This window comes from Mauremys reevesii, linkage group 20, assembly GCF_016161935.1.
Source record: "Mauremys reevesii isolate NIE-2019 linkage group 20, ASM1616193v1, whole genome shotgun sequence".
Lineage (NCBI taxonomy): Eukaryota > Metazoa > Chordata > Testudines > Geoemydidae > Mauremys > Mauremys reevesii.
In genome coordinates this window covers 9,513,426-9,534,887 of record NC_052642.1, presented here as the reverse complement: position 1 = coordinate 9,534,887, position 21,462 = coordinate 9,513,426, and the positions used below count along the sequence as shown (strand labels likewise).

At 46.2% G+C, this 21,462-nt stretch overlaps 1 protein-coding gene across 10 annotated transcripts in view; it reads left to right on the top strand.

Moving 5' to 3' along the window:
- Positions 1–21,462, top strand: part of CASTOR2 (cytosolic arginine sensor for mTORC1 subunit 2) — a 204,269-nt gene that overhangs the window by 179,719 nt on the left and 3,088 nt on the right. For all 10 annotated transcript variants that reach the window (XM_039508281.1, XM_039508276.1, XM_039508283.1 and 7 more), the window contains 6 exons: positions 7,951–8,144; positions 8,617–8,749; positions 10,158–10,281; positions 10,955–11,065; positions 13,572–13,654; positions 17,574–17,668. In XM_039508281.1, the coding sequence (XP_039364215.1) occupies positions 7,951–8,144; positions 8,617–8,749; positions 10,158–10,281; positions 10,955–11,065; positions 13,572–13,654; positions 17,574–17,668 (740 nt within the window). The remainder of the gene's footprint in view (positions 1–7,950; positions 8,145–8,616; positions 8,750–10,157; positions 10,282–10,954; positions 11,066–13,571; positions 13,655–17,573; positions 17,669–21,462) is intronic.

Sequence of the window (21,462 nt, the reverse complement as noted above, 5' to 3'; positions counted from 1 at the left end):
GTATAGTTTGTCTGGCAAGTAAAATGTCTTTGGTGACCAATTATTAAGCTAGAGGCAAGTGGACATTAAAAATAAAGAATGGGGGAGAGCTTTGCTTCCCCAAAAAGGTTATTATTTGAATTGTAAAATCCCTGAGGTATTTAATCCGCTGGTTAGATGTTGTACAGCTGCCCTGGCGGAGTCCCTGCGAAGTGGGCTGTAGCCCATGAAAGCTTATGCTGAAATAAATTTGTTAGTCTCTAAGGTGCCACAAGGACTCCTGTTCTTCCTGTGAGGAGACTGGCTGGTGGGTTGATTTTGCTTCTCTTTGCCTGCTTTTCTCTCTCTGCTACGCTACATCGTACAGGAATAGCTGTTTCCTGAATGGTGAAGGCTAGCTCAGACTCCTGGCTGTGAACGGCCTTCTGTGTACACTATAGAAACCTTTCTTCACTTCCCTTGTCACAAAGAACCTTTTGCATCCCTTTTATGGCAAGGGGAGAAGCAAGCTGCTTCATTTCCTAGGTCAAAGTAATAATTGTTTTTTTTCCTCCCCTTGTTGTGCATTCAGGGGCGGCTCTAGGGATTTTGCCGCCCCAAGCACAGCAGGCAGGCAGCCTTCCGAAGCTGCGGGACCAGCGGACCCTCCGCAGGCAAGCCGCCGAAGGCAGCCTGCCTGCCGCCCTCGCGGCGACCGGCAGAGCGCCCCCCGCAGCTTGGCGCCCCAGGCACGCACTTGGCATGCTGGGGCCTGGAGCCGCCCCTGTGTGCATTCTTCACAATTGTACCACGTTGCAACCTCCAGCAACCTAACCGACCTTTCTCAGTGTAGGCCTTGTCCAACACCCATTGAAGTCAATGGAAAGACTGCTGGGTGTTGAATCAGGCCTTAGAACCAAAGATAATCCCTCACTTCGTTATGAGCCAGGATTTAAAACTGCAGAAGGATGAAAATCTTCTTTTTTTTTTTTTTAATAAAGAGCCTTTTTATTGAAATCTGCAAAAAAAAAAATGTGCTTTCAAATAAAATCCATGGGAGCGGTCCACATTTTGTATCATGAGTCTTGCAATTATTAATGCTTTTCTTAAAGCTCCAGCTACCAGAGTTATGATGATGCATGAGAATCTGAACATTCATGGTTAAAAAAGTAGGTTTCTAGCCCTTGTGACTGCAGAGAGAAGCTTGAAAACGATGCAATTGTGCCCCAACAGCTCGAAAAACAGAAGGCATTTAAAAGGGGGACAAAAATTATTTTTAAAAACTCATGATTTTGGAGGGCCAGACTCATGATTTTTGAAGATTTTTAGAGTCTGCAGTACTGCAAATAAGCATTCAGCCATATAATGAGGAATCAGTTGAGCAGTCATTTACTATTGGGTAATATCATATAACATATGCAGTTCATCAATGTAATAAAAATTATTCATACACTGAATTAAGATTTGACTCTCACTGCTAGTACTTATGAGATGAGCCAGTGTATTAACCCAAATACAAAAATTATTTATGTATAAACAAACAAAGCATCTTTGCTTCTCTCCCTTCACCAGTACAAATCTGTCACACATGTACATTTTCATCACTAACTAACATGACTCTTAAATGGGTATCTAACTGAAGAAAGATTGAAACCAATGCCATATAAACCAGCCCACAATTTACTCTTTCTAACAAGGGAACCTTTTTCTATGTGGCTGTATCCAACACAGACTCATCCAATTTTCTGTGTGAGCAGATGATATGTACAAAACTATTTATTTTCCAACTACCATTGTGGCCCCTTAATTGTAACCCTTTCATAGAACCTTTGGAACAATTTACATCTTAACTATAGGAAGAAAAATTGATGCATTATTATAGTCCACTTTCTAATATTTTGTATGTGTACAGTGGCTTTGCTGGAGGGACAGTAGTGTGCAGGTGTTTTTCAAACATTAAGTAAGCCCTGCAAGTTTCTCTTTGGGGTAGGCAACAATTTATTATGTGCATTTTCCAAATTGGGGACACCGGGGGGATTAAAGTACAGAAAGATTGACTTGGCCAGGGTCACAAAGGAAAGCCATGAGAATGTGAGGAAGAACTTTGGTGTCTGTGTAATGAACTGCAATAACTTATTTCCTGGCAATGAATACTCGAAAGTAATTGTCATGGTTGTCTGAAATTGTCCCAAACATATTTCGGAAGAGTATCATTCCATCTATGAATACGTGCTGCAAGAAGAAGCAATTTTCACTCATGCTTCTAAGCCAGTCCATCAAAGTTGGTGGTAAGTTATTCATTTTTTGTCTCTGTGTGGTCAACATCTGGTGTTCCTTTAACATCCTGCTGAGGGGAAATCACGTATTCTGTGTTTAATCTGTCTGTACTCGGTGGCGGTTGCGGATTTCAGAAGATCTGGTGAGAGTTAGAGGAGAGAGACATAGGAGTCTGTTATACCAGAACAGAACATAGATCTGTCTAGTCCTATATCCTGACCCCAACAGTGGGTCATAACTGGTGCTTCAAAGGAAGATGGAAACTGGTGCTGTGTTCTGCTGAATGACCATGTGGGTGGTGAGTTCTTGAAAGCACATTATTTTCCACAGCAGTTCACTTAACATGAATGAAAGTGACGATGTGAACCCTTTGGCTCATCCACGCGTGCCAACAATTAGTGGGTTACACAGTGAGCTTTTTTTATGGGGACATGGGCAGCTGAACTGAAAGACTGTGCCTTGCCCAGAGAGCATGTCCTGCCCTGCAGAACGTTACCCTATACAAACCTTCACACACAATTCAAACCTTATTGGGAGCTTCATTTAAAAAAAAAATCTAGCCATTCCCAAACTTTTCTAAAAATTATTAATTATAAGAGAGGTCATTGTTTTGATTAGACATGGGAAGCATGGGACATCTGGTAGGAGCAAGGGAAATATGATTGAGATTTCCATGCCAGTTCTGCAAACTTGAGAACATGGAGGTAGCATCTGAATTCCTAGATGTTTTTCCGATCTGCGCTTGCCAGGCATTTACTAGTGAGATGTTGTTGCTCACCTCTATTCAAAGCTTTGCAGGTTACCATTTGGGGTTTCTCCATAGAACCATAGAATATCAGGGTTGGAAGGGACCTCAGGAGGTCATCTAGTCCAACCCCCTGCTCAAGCAGGACCAATCTCCAACCAATCCATCCTTGTTCCTGTGTGGGGAGAGGCATGGTTAGGGTGACCAGATGTCCGGTTTTTAAAGGGACAGTCCCATTTTTGGGGACTTTTTCTTATATAGGTGCTGTGATGTTATTGATATAAACTGGGACCATATAGAACATGGTTTGCAACCAAGGTCCTGTAGTGGCACCAAATCTTAGGTAAAGGGGGTCATGTAAGGTGTCTAAGACCAGGTTATGGGTTGCTGGTTATGATTATGCTGTCTATCTGTATGTATCATTTCGTAGTTGAAGTTATAAGTATTGGCTCTATTTGGCTCTATACTGTCTGTATTTTGTATTTGTGCTCTGCTTCTGGGTGACATCCCAGACAAGTTGGTGTTAGCTCTGCCTAGCCTGCTTGATGGGCCATTACGGACCATCAGCTACACAATTGACCCATGGAGAGAAGGCAGACATGCCTTGTGACTCAGCAAAGTATGCAGGGACTTGCCCATGTGACTCCAGACTCCATTTTGCTGTAATTTTCCACAGTAAGGACAAAGAGGTTCTTACACCTGGAAAAGTCTATAAAAGGCTGATGCCTCATCTGCTCCATCTTGTCTTCAATCCTGCTTCTTACCTCTGGAGGGACTTTGCTACAAGCCGAAGCTCTACACAAGGGACTGATGACCCATCCCAGCGGGGGATGTTCTCCAGAGACTTAATTTGAACCTGCAGTTTACTCCATCACTGCTACAAGCCTGAACTAAGAACTTTGCCATTCCTGTATTTGATTCCATTTAACCAATTCTAGCTCTCATCTCTTATCTTTTTCCTTTTATGAATAAACCTTTAGATTTTAGATTCTAGAGGATTGGCAACAGCGTGATTTGTGGGTAAGATCTGATGTGTATATTGACCTGGGTCTGGGGCTTGATTCTTTGGGATTGAGAGAACCTTTTTCTTTTATTGAGGTGTTGGTTTTCATAACCATTCATCCCCAGGACGAGTGGGACTGGTGGTGATACTGGGAGACTGGAGTGTCAAAGGAAATTGCTTGTGTGACTTGTGGTTAGCCAGTGGGGTGAAACCGGAGTCATTTTTGTCTGGCTGGTTTGGTTTGCCTTACAGGTGGAAAAACCCCAGCCTAGGGCTGTGCCTGCCCTGTTTGAGCAATTGGTCCTGAATTGGCACTCTCAGTTGGGTCCCGCCAGAACCGCATCGTCACAGGTGCCTATTACCCCCCACCCCCTGTCCTGGTTTTTTCACAGTTGCTATCTGGTCACCCTAGGTGTGGTTGGTTGCTGACTTTCCACTGGTGGTGAAACACCAGCACTGCTTACTTCCCTTTTCACTTATTAGCTTATTCTGCCTCATTGAGTCTGTGTTACTGTTGCATTTGGTGTTTCCAGCACCCTTTGGACCTCGCACATTTTACAGCTCTCTGGGCCAAGCACTTCTCTCCACACCCCCCACCCACACCCCCATCCTATTTGATGCTATTTAGAAGAAATTGTCACGCCTCCCATCCGTTTGTTTCATTCAAACTGGGGTTGCACTTTTACCTCCGGCTGCCTCTTGTCCAGAAGTGGTCATTTAGTCATTTTCCATACTCATTTTTTTAATGTTAATTGAATTACGAGATGCAGGTTACTTAGGCAAAGAAAATGACTGTACGGCACGCTTCATAGGGTTTGTTAAACCCAATTAAACTAACATCATAAATACTTCACAGTAATTACAAACATAAATGGCAAATGGCCCTCGTCCACCCTCGAGGATAAGGTTGTAGAGGGATAAGAGGTTCAGTCTTCCCCACTGCGGCTCTCTGGTTCACCTTCCCTGGTGACTTGCAATATGCTTTTCAGATTCATTTCACAGAACTCAAAGCTCTTAGATCCATAGAGTTTAAGGCCAAAAGGGACCACCAGATTCTCTAGTGTGATCTCTTATATGTCACAGGCCACGAACGCCACACAGCACCTGTACGTTAAACCCAGCAACCGAAATTAGACCAACATGTCACAGCCTTAGGGATCCCAATCCCAGAGTGTGTCTGGCCCGGCTCAGCTCTGTCCCAGCAACCCGTTGAGCCCATCAGTGCAAGATGCGTGGCATGATTGCTTTATGGTCCAAGTGTTTGCATGGGACTGGAGACTTTGGGAAAGAGGTGGGAGAAGCTTGACTTTTCCATGGCTTAGTGAGATCCAGGGGGACGTCTCTGCTTTAATGGTTTGGTGATGTCGGAGCAGAGCTGTGAATATGCATGACATGCAGGTGGCCTTAGTGTGAGCTTGTCTGCTGTGCGCTGCCAAGAAGTAAATACATGTCCTAGAAGGAGCACTTTGTTTCTGGAGAGCGGAGCTGGGGTGGGAATAGAGGAAGAAAATGCATCAGTGGCTTATTAAGTCAGACCGGGTAATTTTGGGACCTGGTTTCTCCCTGTCAATTGATGTTGTGTTGGGATTTGTTTTGTTTTGCTCTGTGATGCAAAGCGTTGTCTGGTCAGAAAACAAGCTTGGATACATGGCTGAAATAATTTTCCATATGCGGCTGGTGCTGGGGTCTGAAAGGTGATTGATATGCCAACTTATCCAGCTTCCCTGGTGCCTAGTTTTGATGCTGTGCAGCCAGCCTTAAACTCTGCTATCTCAGTAATTGGCCTATGAAGCTAAATGGCAAAACACAAGAGCAGAGCTCTCCGCGCCTTGCTTGTCATTTGTTTGTTCAGGGTTGTTTTTTATGTTACGTACAATTGTGGCTGTTCAGGGAAGCGAAGTTAACACAGGATTTGTCGATGGGGCTATTAAAGATTTGCAAAGCTCTCCCTTACTTATCATGGTAGTACTGTGTATTTATTGCGTTACAGTGGCCCTTTTGTGCTACGCGCTGTGCAAACACACAGTAAGAAACAGGCCCTGCCCCAAAAGAACATACAATCTGAAAAGAAAAGACGGACACTGAGTGGGATGGGAAACCAAGGCATGGGATGAAGGGACGTGACCAAGGTCACACAGCAAGGTCAGTAGTAGAGCTAGGAATAGTAGAGTTCCAGCCCTGTGCCCATAGCCATTAGACAGTTCTGCCTCTCATACGAGTGATTGGTCTTTGGAAGGTATCCAGATGAAGTAGATGATTTTGCATTTTGCCAAGGACACCGTAAGAAGGCTGTGAGCCTTCACTGCTCCTGTTTCTAAAAATACTGCCGTTAACAGAGCTGAAAATGTTGGCCAGCTGGGACCACTTCTACTGGCCACCTTATTTGTCACCATTGACAACAAAATAAATACTCCTAAGGCTGAGAATTTCAGAATAGCCTGAGAGATTGAATTGCTCAGTTCCCATTGAAATGAAGGGGAGTGGAGTGTCCGAAGCCTGTTGGCATCTTTGAAAATCCTACCTTCTACTTACACATTCTGCAAGGCTCTAGAGAACATGCATGTATGCCTGTTACCTTGCCATCCTCTCTTCGTTTGCTTCACTCACGTGTTACATCTTGTCTTAAATGAAGACTGTAAGCTCTGTGGGGCAGGGCCTGTCTTTCACTGCATGTCTGTATGGCGCCTCGCACAGCGGGGCCCCGGCTTCTTTTGCGGCATCTGGGTGCTGTTGTGATGCAAATAATCTGAATCCCGCATACAAACACAACTCAGCTTTGGGTCCAGGTCTGAACATTGCAGCAGACGCTTTTATCCCTCTGACTGCTTGAACTGAAATCCTGAATCTGAGCATTCCAGGACTACGGAGAAGTTCACAATTCGGTTGCTGAATCTTTCCCTAGTCTGATGAACTATTAAATTTTTTGGAAAATGAATGAATAAAAAAAACCTATTAATTAAAAAACTTCACCATGAATTAAAAAACACTATTAATGAATTTTTTAAAATGTAAACTCACCAAACTAGAGGTAAATAAAAAGGAATAAATATGAGAGTTCTCTGTCTTAGGTACTTATATGGCATCCATTACTGTAATATCTGAGTGCCTCAATCTTTAATGTATTTATCCTCACAACAACCCTGTGAGGTAGGGCAGTGGGTTTCAACCTGTGGTCCGTGGACCCCTGGGGTCTGCGGATTATGGCTAAGATTTCCAAAGAGGTCCACACCTCTATTTGAAAAATGTTTAGGGGTCTGCAAATGAAAAAAGGTTGAAAACCACTGAGGTAGGGAAATTCAATTACCCCCATTTTACAGGTGATGATAATACCTGGTTCTTATATAGCCATTTTCATCAGTAGATCTGAAAGCACTTTACAAAGGAGGTCACTCTCATCATATCCCCATTTTACAGATGGAGAAATGGGGCACAGGCAAGTGAAGTAACTTGGCCAGGTCACTCATCAGGCCAATGGCAGAGCTGGAAGTAGAACCCAGGTCTCCTGAGTCCCAGTCTAGTGCTTTATCCGCTAGGCTATACTGAGGCAGAAAAAAAGCTAACTCACTTGCTCAAAGTCATACAGGAAGTCTGTGATAGATCAGGGAGTTGGACCTAGGTCTCCTAGTTTCTGGGCTAGTGTCCAAACCACTGGATCATCCTTCCCCTCTAGTTAGGGGTAGTTATGTATAGAAAGAACTCGAGACAACTGCAAAAAAACAAGGGAAAGAGAAATTAGCTGAAAGAGATCAGAGAGCGAAACCAGTAATATTACAGGGAATTGATGCCACCTTTTATGTCGCAGCATCAATGCTGCATCCCACCAGTGCTTTAGCATATGTCTTAGGCTCATAATAAACTTTCTCCACATCATTCCATATGGATTCAGAAATGGATCTGATGGTCACATAGTGACCTAGGTTTCTCTGGCACTGAAATTTACGTCTGTTTTCTCTCCATCTCTTTTCAGAGCTCCCTTCGTCAGAACACTTGAGTGTGGCAGATGCTACGTGGCTGGCTCTCAATGTGGTTTCAGGCGGAGGCAGCTTCTCCAGCTCCCAGCCCATCGGGGTGACCAAGATTGCCAAGTCAGTAATAGCGCCACTGGCTGACCAAAACATTTCTGTGTTCATGCTCTCCACCTATCAGACGGACTTCATCCTGGTAAGACCAAATAAGATGGCCAGGGCTGCTTGTGATTCCGTGTTCCCCAGCAGAATTTGCTGGAATGGGGACAGAGGAGAGGTTCCAACTACACCTTAAAAAAAAAAGGGGGGGGGGTTGCAATCATTAAATACTTGAAGTAATGCTAAATTGGGGGTTCACCACTTTATTGTTGGCAACGTCCTTGGACAACTACAACCTGATGTGAATGCCGCTGAAGTCGATAGGAGTCTTTCTGTTGGTTCCAGAATCAGGCCCACCGGTAGTTGGACGGAGGCCACCAAATTCATTTAACCCAACACCCATCGGATTGCGACAACCTCCAGGCCTTGTTGTTCTGAGCCTGTGTTGTGTGTGCGTTTTCCTACGGCTCAGCAGCGCATAAGGACTCCTGTGATCTGATCCATTCTCCAGTTCAGACAGTGGGGGAGTGGGTGCACTGTCACAGCCCCGTCTTTGTCCCTGTCCTCAGATACGTGAGCGGGACCTGCCCTTCGTGATGCATACGCTGGCTGCTGAGTTCACCATCCTTAGGGTCGTGAACGGGGAGACGGTGGCTGCTGACGACTTCGGGATAACGAATGGGTTTGTCAAGCCGAAAATGGGTAAGGACCTGCATGGGCCGTGCTCATCAGTGCTTTTGTGGCAGTGTCAGTAGGCTCCAGAGCTACTGTGGGTTGGTAGCATGGGGGTGCATTTTCTGTATTTCTCAAACTTCCTGTGGGAATGTTCATGCTATTTCAGGCCATTAATCCCCTTTTCAGCATGTAAGAACACAAATAAAAAGTAAAAACTAAAAATGCATATTCCATATTCTGGAGAAAGCAATTTAGCCTATTTTCATTAGGTCACTTTAGAGCATGGGGGTGGCAAACTTTTTGCATACAAATAGGATAATCATATTCAGAAAGCCACAACTTTTCCAATGACACCTCACATGACCCCATCTTGTGCAAAATGTATCCTAATTATGCCATCATTATATCTTCATCATGTCACTGTGAAGAATTTGGGGTGCAGTGTCACATCATCAGTGATCCACAGAGCTGTCAGTTTTCCCCCAAAATGGCATTTTTCATTTTCATCATGAGAACGTTTTAGTTTGGTTGGAGTTTGGGTTCCAAGGCCTGTGAACACTCATCAGTCAAATGTCATTTGCGCCCCGGGATTACGAAAGATCAGAGCAGAACACCATTTTTTTTTTTTTTTTTTACAGTATTACCATTTTCAGTTGCCACCACCTCTGCCTGCCTCTTACCTCATTTGAATCCATCTGATAGACAGTATGTGCCTCAGGGAAGGGGACTGTCCTGGTGTCTCATACCAGGGGAAGCACTTACACAGGGCTAATGTGGCCCACCCCTACTCTGTGTGGTGCTCTCTCACCTTCTAGTGGTGTCTGGGCCACACAGAGAGATCAGTTAGCCAAGGGTGTAGCTGAATGAGTCGTGATGCTGAGCAAATGAATATTGATGATATAGTGACATCATCATCTAAATAGTCCCACTGCCCTAGAAAGCCCTTGCTACCCGTCTTGCAATTTGAGATTCCTGTAACTGTCGAAATTCACACACTGACCAGAAGTCCCCACTTGTTTCCAATGTGCCCGGCACTGTAGCATTTAGGCTCTATGGGTCAATTAGGAAGAGGGTGTTAATATTCAGATGACCTTGTCCTTCTCCCGCTGCTCCCTAACCCTGGTAACTGATTACTCTCAATGGCTGTCTGCCAAGAGGAATATTGCCAAGACCTTGTTGATGTGGGGATGCCTGACTGAAGAAAGCAGCTATCTTTGGGCCTTACCTGTTCCTCGGTTTACCCTGATTTCTAGTGGTAGGCAGTGCAGCAGCCAAGGGCCTTCCACCAAGAAGACAGTGTCCTCCCTTGCCTGAGGGTCATCCTGTTGACCTTACAAAGTCTGGTCTGTGGCACTGAGGATAACAGTGTCTGAGCGGATGTGACCTTGATACCAACTTGGCTTTATATCTGTGTGTGTGTCTCTCTCTCTTTCAGTTCAGAGGCCTGTTATCCATCCTCTTTCCAGTCCCAGTAATATGTTCTGTGTCACCAGCCTGGATCCAGATACCCTTCCAACTGTCGCTACACTCCTAATGGATGTCATGTTTTACTCCAATGGGTACGTTTACACCAGGGGCCGGGGCACACAACACCCATCTGTGCAAGCGTGTGTGAACATACAAATATGCATCACTCTCTTCAAGACTGGCAGGAATACAGGGCTGGTGCTGTGCAATATAAAATGCATCCTGTATAGTGCAGGCTTCTTGAGGGTGCAACCGTCAGTTGAGATTTTTTTCAAAAGCCCGTGGGAGATTAGGATGCCTAATTCCCATTAATGGACGCCTGCTTCCTGTTTAGGTGGCTTTAAACATTTAAACCAGCAGGACTAGCTCATGCCATGAGCTCACGTGGGCATATTGCAGTGTGACAGCACTGGATTGCTACCACCCATTAACACCTTGCAAGCTAGGCTTGAACGGCATCAGATTTCTCTGCCAAAAAGCAGGCCAATTCCTGGAAAAATTGGACCTAAAAATAGAACCCTTCTTCTCAAAATGCACCTGATAAAATTAGCACATTTGTGGCAGGAACGAGAGTGTTAGTCCATATAAAATGTTTGCCCCATGGCGGAGGGAGGGAAAAGCACAAAACTAGACACAACTTGCTCTCTCAGAATAAGCTGAATGCATGAACTGCTTCTGATTTCAGTGGCTGGGTCCTCTTTGAAAGGTTAGGATTTCCAATACACTGCTGGCTGGTGTTAATTCTGTTTTGTTTTGTTTCTTCAGAGTAAAAGACACAGTGGTGGGCAGTGAAGACTCTGGACACATTCGCTTTTTCTCCTTCTCTCTCATTGAGGGTTACATCTCCTTGGTGATGGATGTACAGACACAGCAGAGGTGAGGCCCAAGACTGACTTCTGCACAGGGCTCATCTGGACCCCAAAAGACCACAAGCAAAATTTTCAGAAGCACCTACGTGACTGAGGCTCCTAACTCCCATTTTCAAAACCGATGAAGGCACTTGGGAGCTTGAAAGTCTCACTGAAAGTCAACGAGTTTTAGGCTCTTCATTGCCTAAGTCACTTTTGAAAATGGGACTTAAGCTCCTAAGTTTCGTAGGTGCTTTGGAAAGTGTTAGCCCATCATTTGCAGGTTGAACTTGTGCAGACAAGAAAATCTCTCAGAGGAGAGTCAAGATTCCCAAAGAATAGGAGCAGAATGCCGGCCCCTTTAAATGACACCGTCTTCTGGCATCGCTTTCACATGCAGTTAGTCAGTGCTGTGTCTCATTGTCATGGTAATGCCCTGCATCTTGCCAGTGCAGCCCCAGCTCAGAATACATTTGTCCCGCAAGCCAACAAGCTGCCTCGAATAAAAATACTATCCTGTAATGTTTGTATTATTCTCCAGCTTCCAGTCCCAGATGAGAGCACACAGCTCTTAAAGGGCTGAGGGGCTAAAGGCTGCATCAGATGTTGAATTCAGAAGCAGTTTGAGGTGTTGATCACAACCTACGAGGCCATGTCTGATTTGAGTCATGACTGTCTTAGGGCCTGATTCTGCAGGGTGCTAGTTATCTCCTGGGGAAGCTTCTTCAGCTTCCACTGACTAAAAGCCTTCTGTGCCTGGCAGGATCGAGCTCCTAAAGTGAGGAAGGATAGCTAGGGTACCAGGAGAGGGATAGCTCAGTGGTTTGAGCATTGGCCTGCTAAACCCAGGGTTGTGAGTTCAGTCCTTAAGGATTTGGGGATTTAGTTGGGGATTGATCCTGCTTTGAGAAGGGGGTTGGACTAGATGACCTCCTGAGGTCCCTTCCAACCCTGATATTCTATTCTATATTCTGTGATTCTAACTTGTGACGCTGGGGACCTGGGCACAATTCCCTCCTCTGCCACAGACTTTCAGAGTGACGGTGCACAAGTCACTTCATCTCTCTGTGTCTCAGTTCCCCATCTGTAAACTGACAGTAATAGCACTTCCCTACCTCGCTGGGCATTGTGAGGATAAACACGCTGAAGACTGAGGTGCTCAGACACCTTCTGGGGGCCACCTAAATACCTAAGAGAGACAGATGGAGGGCAGCTTCTCTCTCCAGGTGGTTCCATGTGTCAGCTAGGGCTCTTGAACTAACGGTCCCTGTATTTGGGGAGCAGAATTTTTTTCAGAAAGCCCCTTCTGTGAGTCCTCCCACATTTCCATACACGTTCTCTCTCGTTCACACACACGGCTTTCCCGATTCAGAGTAATGTTTACAGTAGAAAACCTGAAAACATAGCTTCATCTGTACCAATTGCCTTGTTTTGCCTCATCAGTTTTTTAATCCTGCTGTTCCTTGTCCATTTCAAACCAGGCAGGGCTATGGCAAAATTCCATATTTTTTAAAAATAATTTTGACAGGTAATATCGGTGTATCAATTGTATCGATTTAAATTTTCACAGATCGCACACAGTTATGGGATTTAAGCATTTTTTACTGATTTAAACTTTCACAGTTGCAAAAATTGTCAGATAAATGTGTCAGACAATAACTATGTAATGACAGTAGATGTTGAGATTCAAAAAGTTAAAAGCTTTATAATCTTTAAAACACAAATTGTCAATGTCACGTATCAAAATGAACAAAGTAAACTTCAATGAAACTCTAAGTTCTCAAGCAGCATTTTTCTCGTTTTGCCTGTCTGTAATGATCATCGGTGGAAATAGTTTTACATCAGTTTGCGTGTGTCTGGTGAAATCGACATTTAGCAATAAAAGTTGAATCCTTCCAGGCCTAGTTATAGATCTGGAAGAGCCCTTCTATAAACTCTATAAACCAGCATTTCTGATCTTCACTGAAATACAGGTTTATAGTCCAGTTGGCGTAGGGCCAGCTGGGGATATCGAGCGCGGGCTCTGGGAGAGAGTTTTGGTGCAGGAGGGGATGCATGGTGCCAGATCTGGGAGCCGCTCACTTCGGGCAGCTCCCTGCAAGCGACAATCTGTCTCAGCTGCTCCTAGGTGGAGGCGCGGCAGGTGGCTCTGCGAGCTGCACCCACCCCCTCCTCCCGAGTACTAGCAAAGCAGCTCCCACTGACTGGGAACCACGGCCAATGGGAGCTGTGGGGGTGGTGTCTGCGGGCAGAGGCAGCATGCAGAGCCGCCTGCCACGCCTCTGCTTAGGAGCAGCCAGGACAGGTCACCACTTGCAGGGTGCTGCCTGAGGTGAAAACCCTCCCTGGATCTGACCTCTCACACCCCAACCCCCTCCCTCGCACTCCCTCTCACACCCCAACCCCCTCTCTCGTAATTAACCGGCATTTTTCACTTACTGGCATCCTCTCCCCCATTGCCCCAACATGCTGGATAAAACAGCTTTTACTGTACTTTTAATTGCAGTCTTTCCCTTTCCCTTTTTTTCTGATAGGTTTCCTAATAATTTGTTGTTTACAAGTGCATCTGGAGAACTCTGGAAGATGGTTCGGATTGGCGGGCAGCCACTTGGCTTTGGTATGTAAACACTCGGAGAATCAATTTGGTGCAAATATAGCCACTCCCACGTAGAGATTGATGACGAGGAGGGAAAACAGTTGCGTTGGCTGAGCCTGTTTTTTAAGAGTCTTCAGCCTATTGTGGAGTTGAGGAACAAGATTTTAAAAAATAGTTTAGTTCCAACTAAACCCAAGGATAAATGGTCTGATTTTCAAATGGGCTGTGTGTCCGGTATCTCTTGTTGCGGGCCCCCCTCCTGATCAGATTGAATTGCTGGACTATGGAGTTAGCTAAATTTAGGCCCCTGGTTTCAAAAATTTTGTCCAACAACCTTTCATGTCATTGCGAAACAGGAAAAGGCTAGGCTGGCTCAGTCCATTTTAGAAATCAATTAGGAGACAGATATTACTCTGATTTACACCAGTGTAAATCCAGGGCAATTGCGTGGATTTAGTACGAATGCTCACAAGTTGTGAGAGCAGAATTGTGATCCTAAATTCCCTCTTCGCTCATCCCATTTTGAAATCAACATGGCTTTTACAAAGTGTATCTGGCAGAAACAGCATGGAGAAAGTGCCCAAGCTTTTCAGAGGTAACCTGTTATTTGGGGTGAATTGTCCAACTTGAGATCTTTTAAAGGGTCCTCCCTTGCAGAAAATGCTGAGTATGCGCCCTTTAAAAAAAACTTGGGCCTTTAAAAATGTCTCAAGTTGGGCACCCAGAGATGAAGACACCCAAGATTACACGTTTGAAAATTTGGGCCATTTGCTTAAATAACTGACTTTTGGTGGTGGTCATGTCAGCTTAGAGCAAGTGTTCTTGGGGCTTAGGACCAAGTGACAAGAGTCGCTCTGAGCTACTGGAAGTTGGCTTTGATGCAGCAGTGGCTTATCCTTGGATTTCAAGTGAGCAAGGTACCTGGGTTGCTAGGTCAGCATGACCACCAGTCACTGTGGCAGATCCAGGGTTCATGTGAGTAGGGCCATGGGAGGTCCAGCATTTACTTCTCCTCAGGTGCAGGTCAGATGGTGTGTTATCTGCCGCTAATGAGGGAAGGAGGAAGACAGAGCGAAGGGCACGTGCGGGAGCCTGAATCTCATTAGTGGTTTCTTGTTAGACCCCTACAAATACTTCTGAGTATTAATGTTCTGTGCATACATTTTTGGGATTTATATTGATCCAATAGAAAAAGGAGGAGGTGTGGCAAATAATGCAGTAAGTTGTTCCTGCTTATAGGGCCTGATCCTGCAGCACTTACTCCCGTGAACAGTCCCGTTTATTACATGAGCTGAACAGGAGCATTTTAGCATAGGTGGGCCCGATTCTGCAACCCTGCTCAGTTCTGATTCCACACAGGAAGAAAATGGTTGGCTGAGATTGTGCTGCAGGTGTCTGATAGGCAATCACTCCATAGGTCAGAAGAGAAGGGTTCCAAGTTACAATGTCCCTTTTGATCTACTGTTACCTTCCACTCACCTCAAACCAAACATTCCTAAACCGCTTCTGGCCTTTGGACCAAGGACTGGGGATAGGAGCTTTAGAGATGATGGTTATGGGTTAGAGTGTTGACGTGCCAAAATATTTCCAGGGCAAACCTCAGCCGTCCATGACGCAAAGCAATGCCTGCAGTGCAAGCAGTCAGGAAATGACAGGAAAGGGCAGACTTCACTAATGATTGAATAGTGTATGATTCAGGGCAGCCGCAGCTGGTAAAGAGAGGGGATGAGAATTAGCACTCCAGATTGGTTGGGTGCTCAGGCTTTCCCTTACTGAAAGGCTGGAGTTCCACCTCCATTTACCATTTCTTGGAATGGCGGCTGGATACCAGGGGCTTCGCTGTGTCTGTGGATCTGTCTATACTGCAGTCCTGGGGTGATTGCGGCTAGTGCAGACACACCTGAGCTACCTTTAATCTAGCTAGCTCAGGTCCCGGAGCAGCGACGCCCTGGCACCGCGTGGTTCAGTGTGGGCCATCCCCGCTAGCCACAGCTTCACTTCTCCAGGATCCAAGCTAGCTCCAGTGCGTCTGCTCGAGCTGCATTCACGCCCTAGGATTGCAATTTAGACACACCAGCGGCCTTTAGTCAGTCAAAGGGCCTTGGAAGAGGAGATTAGGTATGCGCTGGGGCTGCTGTGTCACTCCCATTCTTATTCATGATACAAGAAGGTCACAGCCTTTTACTAGTGGGAAGTGTGTCCTCTTGGAGCCCAGTTTATTTTCTCTCGCTTCAAGCATCTGCCGTCTCACTTGAGTTGTTAAACAGGCCGTAAATACTCATCCAGCCAGCGAAGGGCCTTATGCTACTGTGTGTTTGGGGGAGGAAAGAGCCTGCCCACTGAAGCGAAGGGTATCGTTTTTTGCGCACACAAACTCACACGCACACACACGGTCAGGTCACTAATTACAACGCTACAGGGAGAATAAAATCGGAAGGGAAATAGCACCTAAGAAATGATCAAACAGCCTAATCAATGGAAATGGGTTGAATGACAGAAGCAAAGTGAAAGATTGATATGGGCTCCCCTTTTATAAGGGAAAAAAAATACTACGTGAGTCTGCCGCAGGAGTCCGTCCATTTTGGCTCACAATATAGAGCCCTGCAGTGCTGTCTTTCACAAAGAGTGTGTGCCTGCCAGACCCACGCTCGCGCCTTAGTTCTTCTTGTTCAAGGTTTGTCAGTCCCAAATAGATACTAGGTCTCTGCCCCCAAAGGGCTTGCAATATAAAGGGCTTACAACATTTTGCAATTTGTAACTCTTTGGTGAGGCTAGCTGGAGGGAAGACAGGAATGGTTGGAGGTTTGGGCGTGGCATCCTGTGATGGACGCCATCACAATAAAGAGCCACCAACGTTTCTGCTTCAGCACAGTTGTCAAGCCGTTGTTTGGCGCGCTGCAGGCCTGCAGAGAGGTGGCTGTTCGCATGGGTCTGGCTCCTCCTCGCTCCATCTGTTGAGTCTCATTAAAAGCAGCTGAAAAGAGGTTTAAATACTTCCCTGATGTCACTTTTGCATGTAAGCGATTGCTGTAGATGCCACAGGTATGTTACATGATCACCAGTGTGAGTGGCACTAGCCAGTGGACAGGGAAGTCATGCGTGGATGATAGCCCAGGGGAGGTATCCATGAGACAGCGTCTTTATATTAAAGTGTGTTCCATGCTAAAAAGTTCCCTGCCTTTAGCATGAGGAGTTGGTCATTCATTTTTCAGAGCTTGTCCTGTCAGCAGAGAGATACCCCTTCAGTATTAACATGGTATTTTGAGTCGGCACAATATGTCCACAGTGTAATTCAGCAGCTGTCTGAATCCAGATTAAGTGAAAATCCACAAAACACAGTCGAATGAAATAGCCTTATTAGCGCAGATGCTTAACCCAGATTCCTCCAGGAAACCCTGGGATTCAAAGGCCAAGCAGTTGGAATTAAGCAGCTGTTTAGGGAATCGTATATAACTGTGGCATTATCCTCGATATTTCTAATTCCTTTTCTCACTTTTAATCACCCTCCGGCAGTGGCACTGGAAGGCTTGCAAAAGTGAGGGGACCAAGCAACCAAATTGGGCCAAATTTGAGTGTCATTGAGACCTCGCACATGGGGCTGCAACGCCACTCGCTCCCATTTGGCCTGCTGCTGCACTGGTCATACTAGCAGGGCAGGGGCTCCACCGTCATGCCACCCATCGCCCAGCGCCAAGAAGGGAGCTTGGGCCCCCATTCTCTTGCCCCTCGTTGCCCTTCTGGCAAGTTCAGGTTCTCAAAAGTTGGGGGGGGCATGGCCCTTTGCTCCCCCATCCCGTCTCCAGCATCTATGCCCAGAGTTAATGCTGGTGGGTTTCTTAGCTCCTTTGGCATCGTTACCAGGGGCTAGTCAGACCTGCAAGTGCTTTCCCATGGTGGGGCTCTGTTGGGAACATTCTTTTTGTTCTTTGTCTTCCTCTAGATGAATGTGGAATTGTCGCTCAGATTTCTGAGCCTTTGGCCGCCTCCGACATCCCAGCCTATTACATCAGTACTTTTAAGTTCGATCACGCATTGGTAAGTATCCGAGTAGCTCAGAGGAGTGGGGAGGAGGGCAGAGCTAGTCCTTTTTCCCCCACGAGAGAAAATCCTTGGCGTTTCTCTTTACAACTGCTTGTTAAAGTGACTCGGGCCTGGTGTAGCCGAGTGCGGAGGGGCCTGAAACCTCTCTAGTGTGTCTTGTCAACTATAGACTGCTTGAGCGTGATCTTCCTGATGATTTTCATCCACTGCTGAGTGACCATTTAATTCAAGTCAGTGTCAGAGGGATGGGAGCGTGTGGGGTGGGGGAATGAGGGGTGCCTCATCTCTAGTCAATTTTCACTCTGCCACCTCGCTGCACCCCCACATCGAAGACTTGGCTACCATGGCTGGTCAGCAGGGCACATCAGCAGCTTGAGGGCTGTCCATTGTTTGAGCCTGGCTGAGGCTGATGGTGGCCTGTAGTCGGCACGCAGGGTAGTTTGTACCCCTCTTTCTGCCATGCTCGCTCATCTTCGCCCAGTTCCCTCTGGTCCCAGGTCCAGGTGCACGCTTTCCGTATGTGGCAAAAGATGTCGAGTGCTTCTGATTGCAAAGGCAGCTATTTCTTCAAGACCCTTTAAATTGTACATTTTACTACCAACGTAGACCTACAACCCAAGCGCTCCTTAACGAGTGACACCAGGGCTTGTGCTGCATCATCTGATTACCTGCATCCAAAAGCCCTCCTCGTTTTCCTGTAAATCGGGTCTGACTTGACACGCCGGGCAGATGATACGCAGGTCTTTGCAGCTGGGTTTCAGCTACTATTTGTCAAATGCGGTGTAAGTGCAATGAGGGTTCGGGCAGGAGGTTAATTCCTGTAATGTGTCGTACCCGTTGGGATACTGTTGAGATGGCTCATCCTCAGGAAAGGGGGAGAGAAGCCAAAGCTTTTGTTAGAGTAGGGACACTGTGCTCTGTATGCCCAGTGTTAGCCCAGATACCCTGACTCAAGTGGGGAAGACTATACCGCTTTTATTTCCATCTGTATTTTTGCAAATTCATGTGAAAAAAGCTGCCACCTTGAGCCAATGCAGAAAGAGCCGAAAGCTCCATTTCTCAGCTCCCCAGCTGTCCTGGGCCACGTGATCTGCCACCTTGCAGGCCAGATTTTAAAACCCACCTCCGTTTGGTTTCTGTTTGAAGCTGTGCAAACAGTGGGGAGGGAAAATCCAGGGTTGGATTTTCTAGAAAACATGCACGCAGTTGTGTGACTGCATGCACAGTTACTACAGTTGCATGCACAATCACCACAATTGTACGTACAAAGTAGGTGCAGTGTACAAAGTTTGAATAGTGGTGCACCTGCAGGATGCAAGCAGGATGGAGTTTGGCTTGGATCGGTTCCTCAACAGGGAAGAAAATCAGCAGTCCCTGTGATAATCTCAGCTAACATAAATCTGTGACTGGAAGGGTTTTTTAAATTCTGTCCTTTATTGTTTGCATTACAGTTCCCATTACATCACCAGACACTTATTACACTGCCCTGACTTTTGACCTGTAAAAGCTCAAAGAGCAGATTCAGGGTTTTTTTTAAAAAACTAATTACTTCAGCCTTTCACAGTTGACACAACCCATTTACAGCCCACAGGCCGTATGTGTACAGAGTAAAAGTAAACATTATTCCAGATAGCAAAGGTCAAATTGTTGTATACATTTGGCTTATTTTCTTGAACATTAACTACACTGATAAGATAAGCCAATAAAACACCATTTTAAAGTCAATACTGTTAGCTTTGCCCTGCATTCCTGGTTGTCATTGGGGGTCCAGGTGTACGCTTTCTGTATGTGGCAAAAGATGCGGAGTGCTTCCGATTGCAAAGGCAGCTATTTCTTCAAGACCCTTTAAATTATACATTTTACTACCAGTGTAGACCTGCTGGCCACTTGCAGCCATGCAATCGCAGTGATTCTGCAGGCAATTTGCTCATCTAAAAGTCTCTCGCCACTTGCCCCCTCAAACCACCTTTAGGCTTTCTTTTCTTGGCCAGGATTAATTCAGCTGCTTAAGCTCCCCACCCAGAGAGGCCTACTGATCACTCGTGCTGGCCAGCATAAGTTAGTGTTCTCTCATTTTCCTTGCAACGTTTTCTTTCATAACATTGTCCAGAGCCCCTTTTCAACCAAGGAAAATTGTTCCATTTGGCCCCTCAAAACTCTCTGCCAAGCTGCATTATTGCAAGTTAGCCTTTACTGTGCCACGGGAAAGCTTACCAATGACTCAGCTCCAGACTGATGGGCATCCAGCACTGAGTCTTCTGGCTTGAGATGGCCTTTGATTGGCAAGGCCTCACCTTGATTCCCGGCCCTACTTCTCTTGCTTGAACTCCACCCTTTGATAACTTGCAGGGTTGCAGGGGCTTTGAGGCCTGGAGACTGATTGGCTCTGAGGTCCTCCGACTGTGCAAACACTTGGAATGGCTTTTCAGTGCTCTGTTGTTTTGGACAGCTCTCCTAGACCCACATCAGCTCCAATCGACTACAGGGATTCTTCAGGCCCAAGGGGAGATCCCTCTCTAAAGGCTTGCCAAAATATTTGGTATTCTCCTCAAGAGCACCTCTCATCCTCAGTCAGTTCTTTTTATTTGGTGCAGTCTGCCAGAGCTATTATGATGAAATAGGAAAAAAAAACCAGCTAATTCCTTCCATCCCTTTCCCTCCTCTTCCTGATTTATGAAACAACTGCCTAATCCTACCGTCGCCTCCTGGCTCTGCATGGGGGCATCCTACCTACGGAGAAGGGTGAATCATCTCCCCTCTCTGCCTGCCAAAGGCTGGTACCCCGTGTTCTGAGTTGCTTTGAAGCTTGTCTGTGTGAGCAAAGCTCTGAGTTTGTTCCTTGGAAGAAAGACTTTCTCTATAATGGGGAGATTTGGACCCCGCTCTCCATTATGTCGACGACCCTCCTCTCCCTAGATGGAACATTCGCACCAGCCTGGCCAGGCACCGCTGCATATAGATGATGTTTCTCAAGGATTAAATTGCATCTTGTGTCCTTTCCCAACTGCCCCCTTCCTCCCTTCAAGGTCTCTCGGTATCGGAGCACCTGGCAGAAATGAGAACGTTTTAGAACAGCAGATTGTTCCTTGTTCGACCTTGCTCCTTTTTCTCCCCCCACGTACCATAGTGAGAGAAAACTTGGTCATTCGAATTGTTAATACGTGGCTGAATGTCTGTGTATAGATATGAATAGAAAATCAACTCGTATCTCTTCCCATTAGCTGCAGAATCTGACATGGCTGGGAGTATTTGTCCAGTCCCTGGAATTAAAGAGCCTGAGGAGAAAACCACCCTGGGAAGGGGTGACAAGGCTTCAAAGTGCTCTCTAAGCCCTGGCATGTAAGGGGTTACAAGGGCCCGGCCTATCCCTTCGATGACCTAGGGTGGGGCTTTGAAAGCCATAGGAGCACCTGCTGCAGGGGCAGCTGCTGGGGGAAAGGACGTATCCTCTACCCTCCCAGCCTGCTGACAGTTGTTACCGGGGGTTGTAAATTGCTTTGCTCGTGTTTTGAAGCTGCTTTGTGCTGTAAAGCCAGTGCCGAGGAAGGGGCCTTGAACAGAACGATAGCTGGGGCTTTCTTTTGCCTTCCCTAGCCGGTTTATCTACCTACAGATGGGCTTGTTACAGCTATCAAACTTGTTCCTGCAAATGAAGCTCTTGCAGGCCAGGTGAGAGGTTAAAAAAGGCTACACCAATGGAAACCTGGATCCCCGTGGGGGCAGACCCTTCAAACCGGGACTGTTCGTATTCCTGGCCAGTAGAAAAATTTCACCTGCCTCTTCAGTTG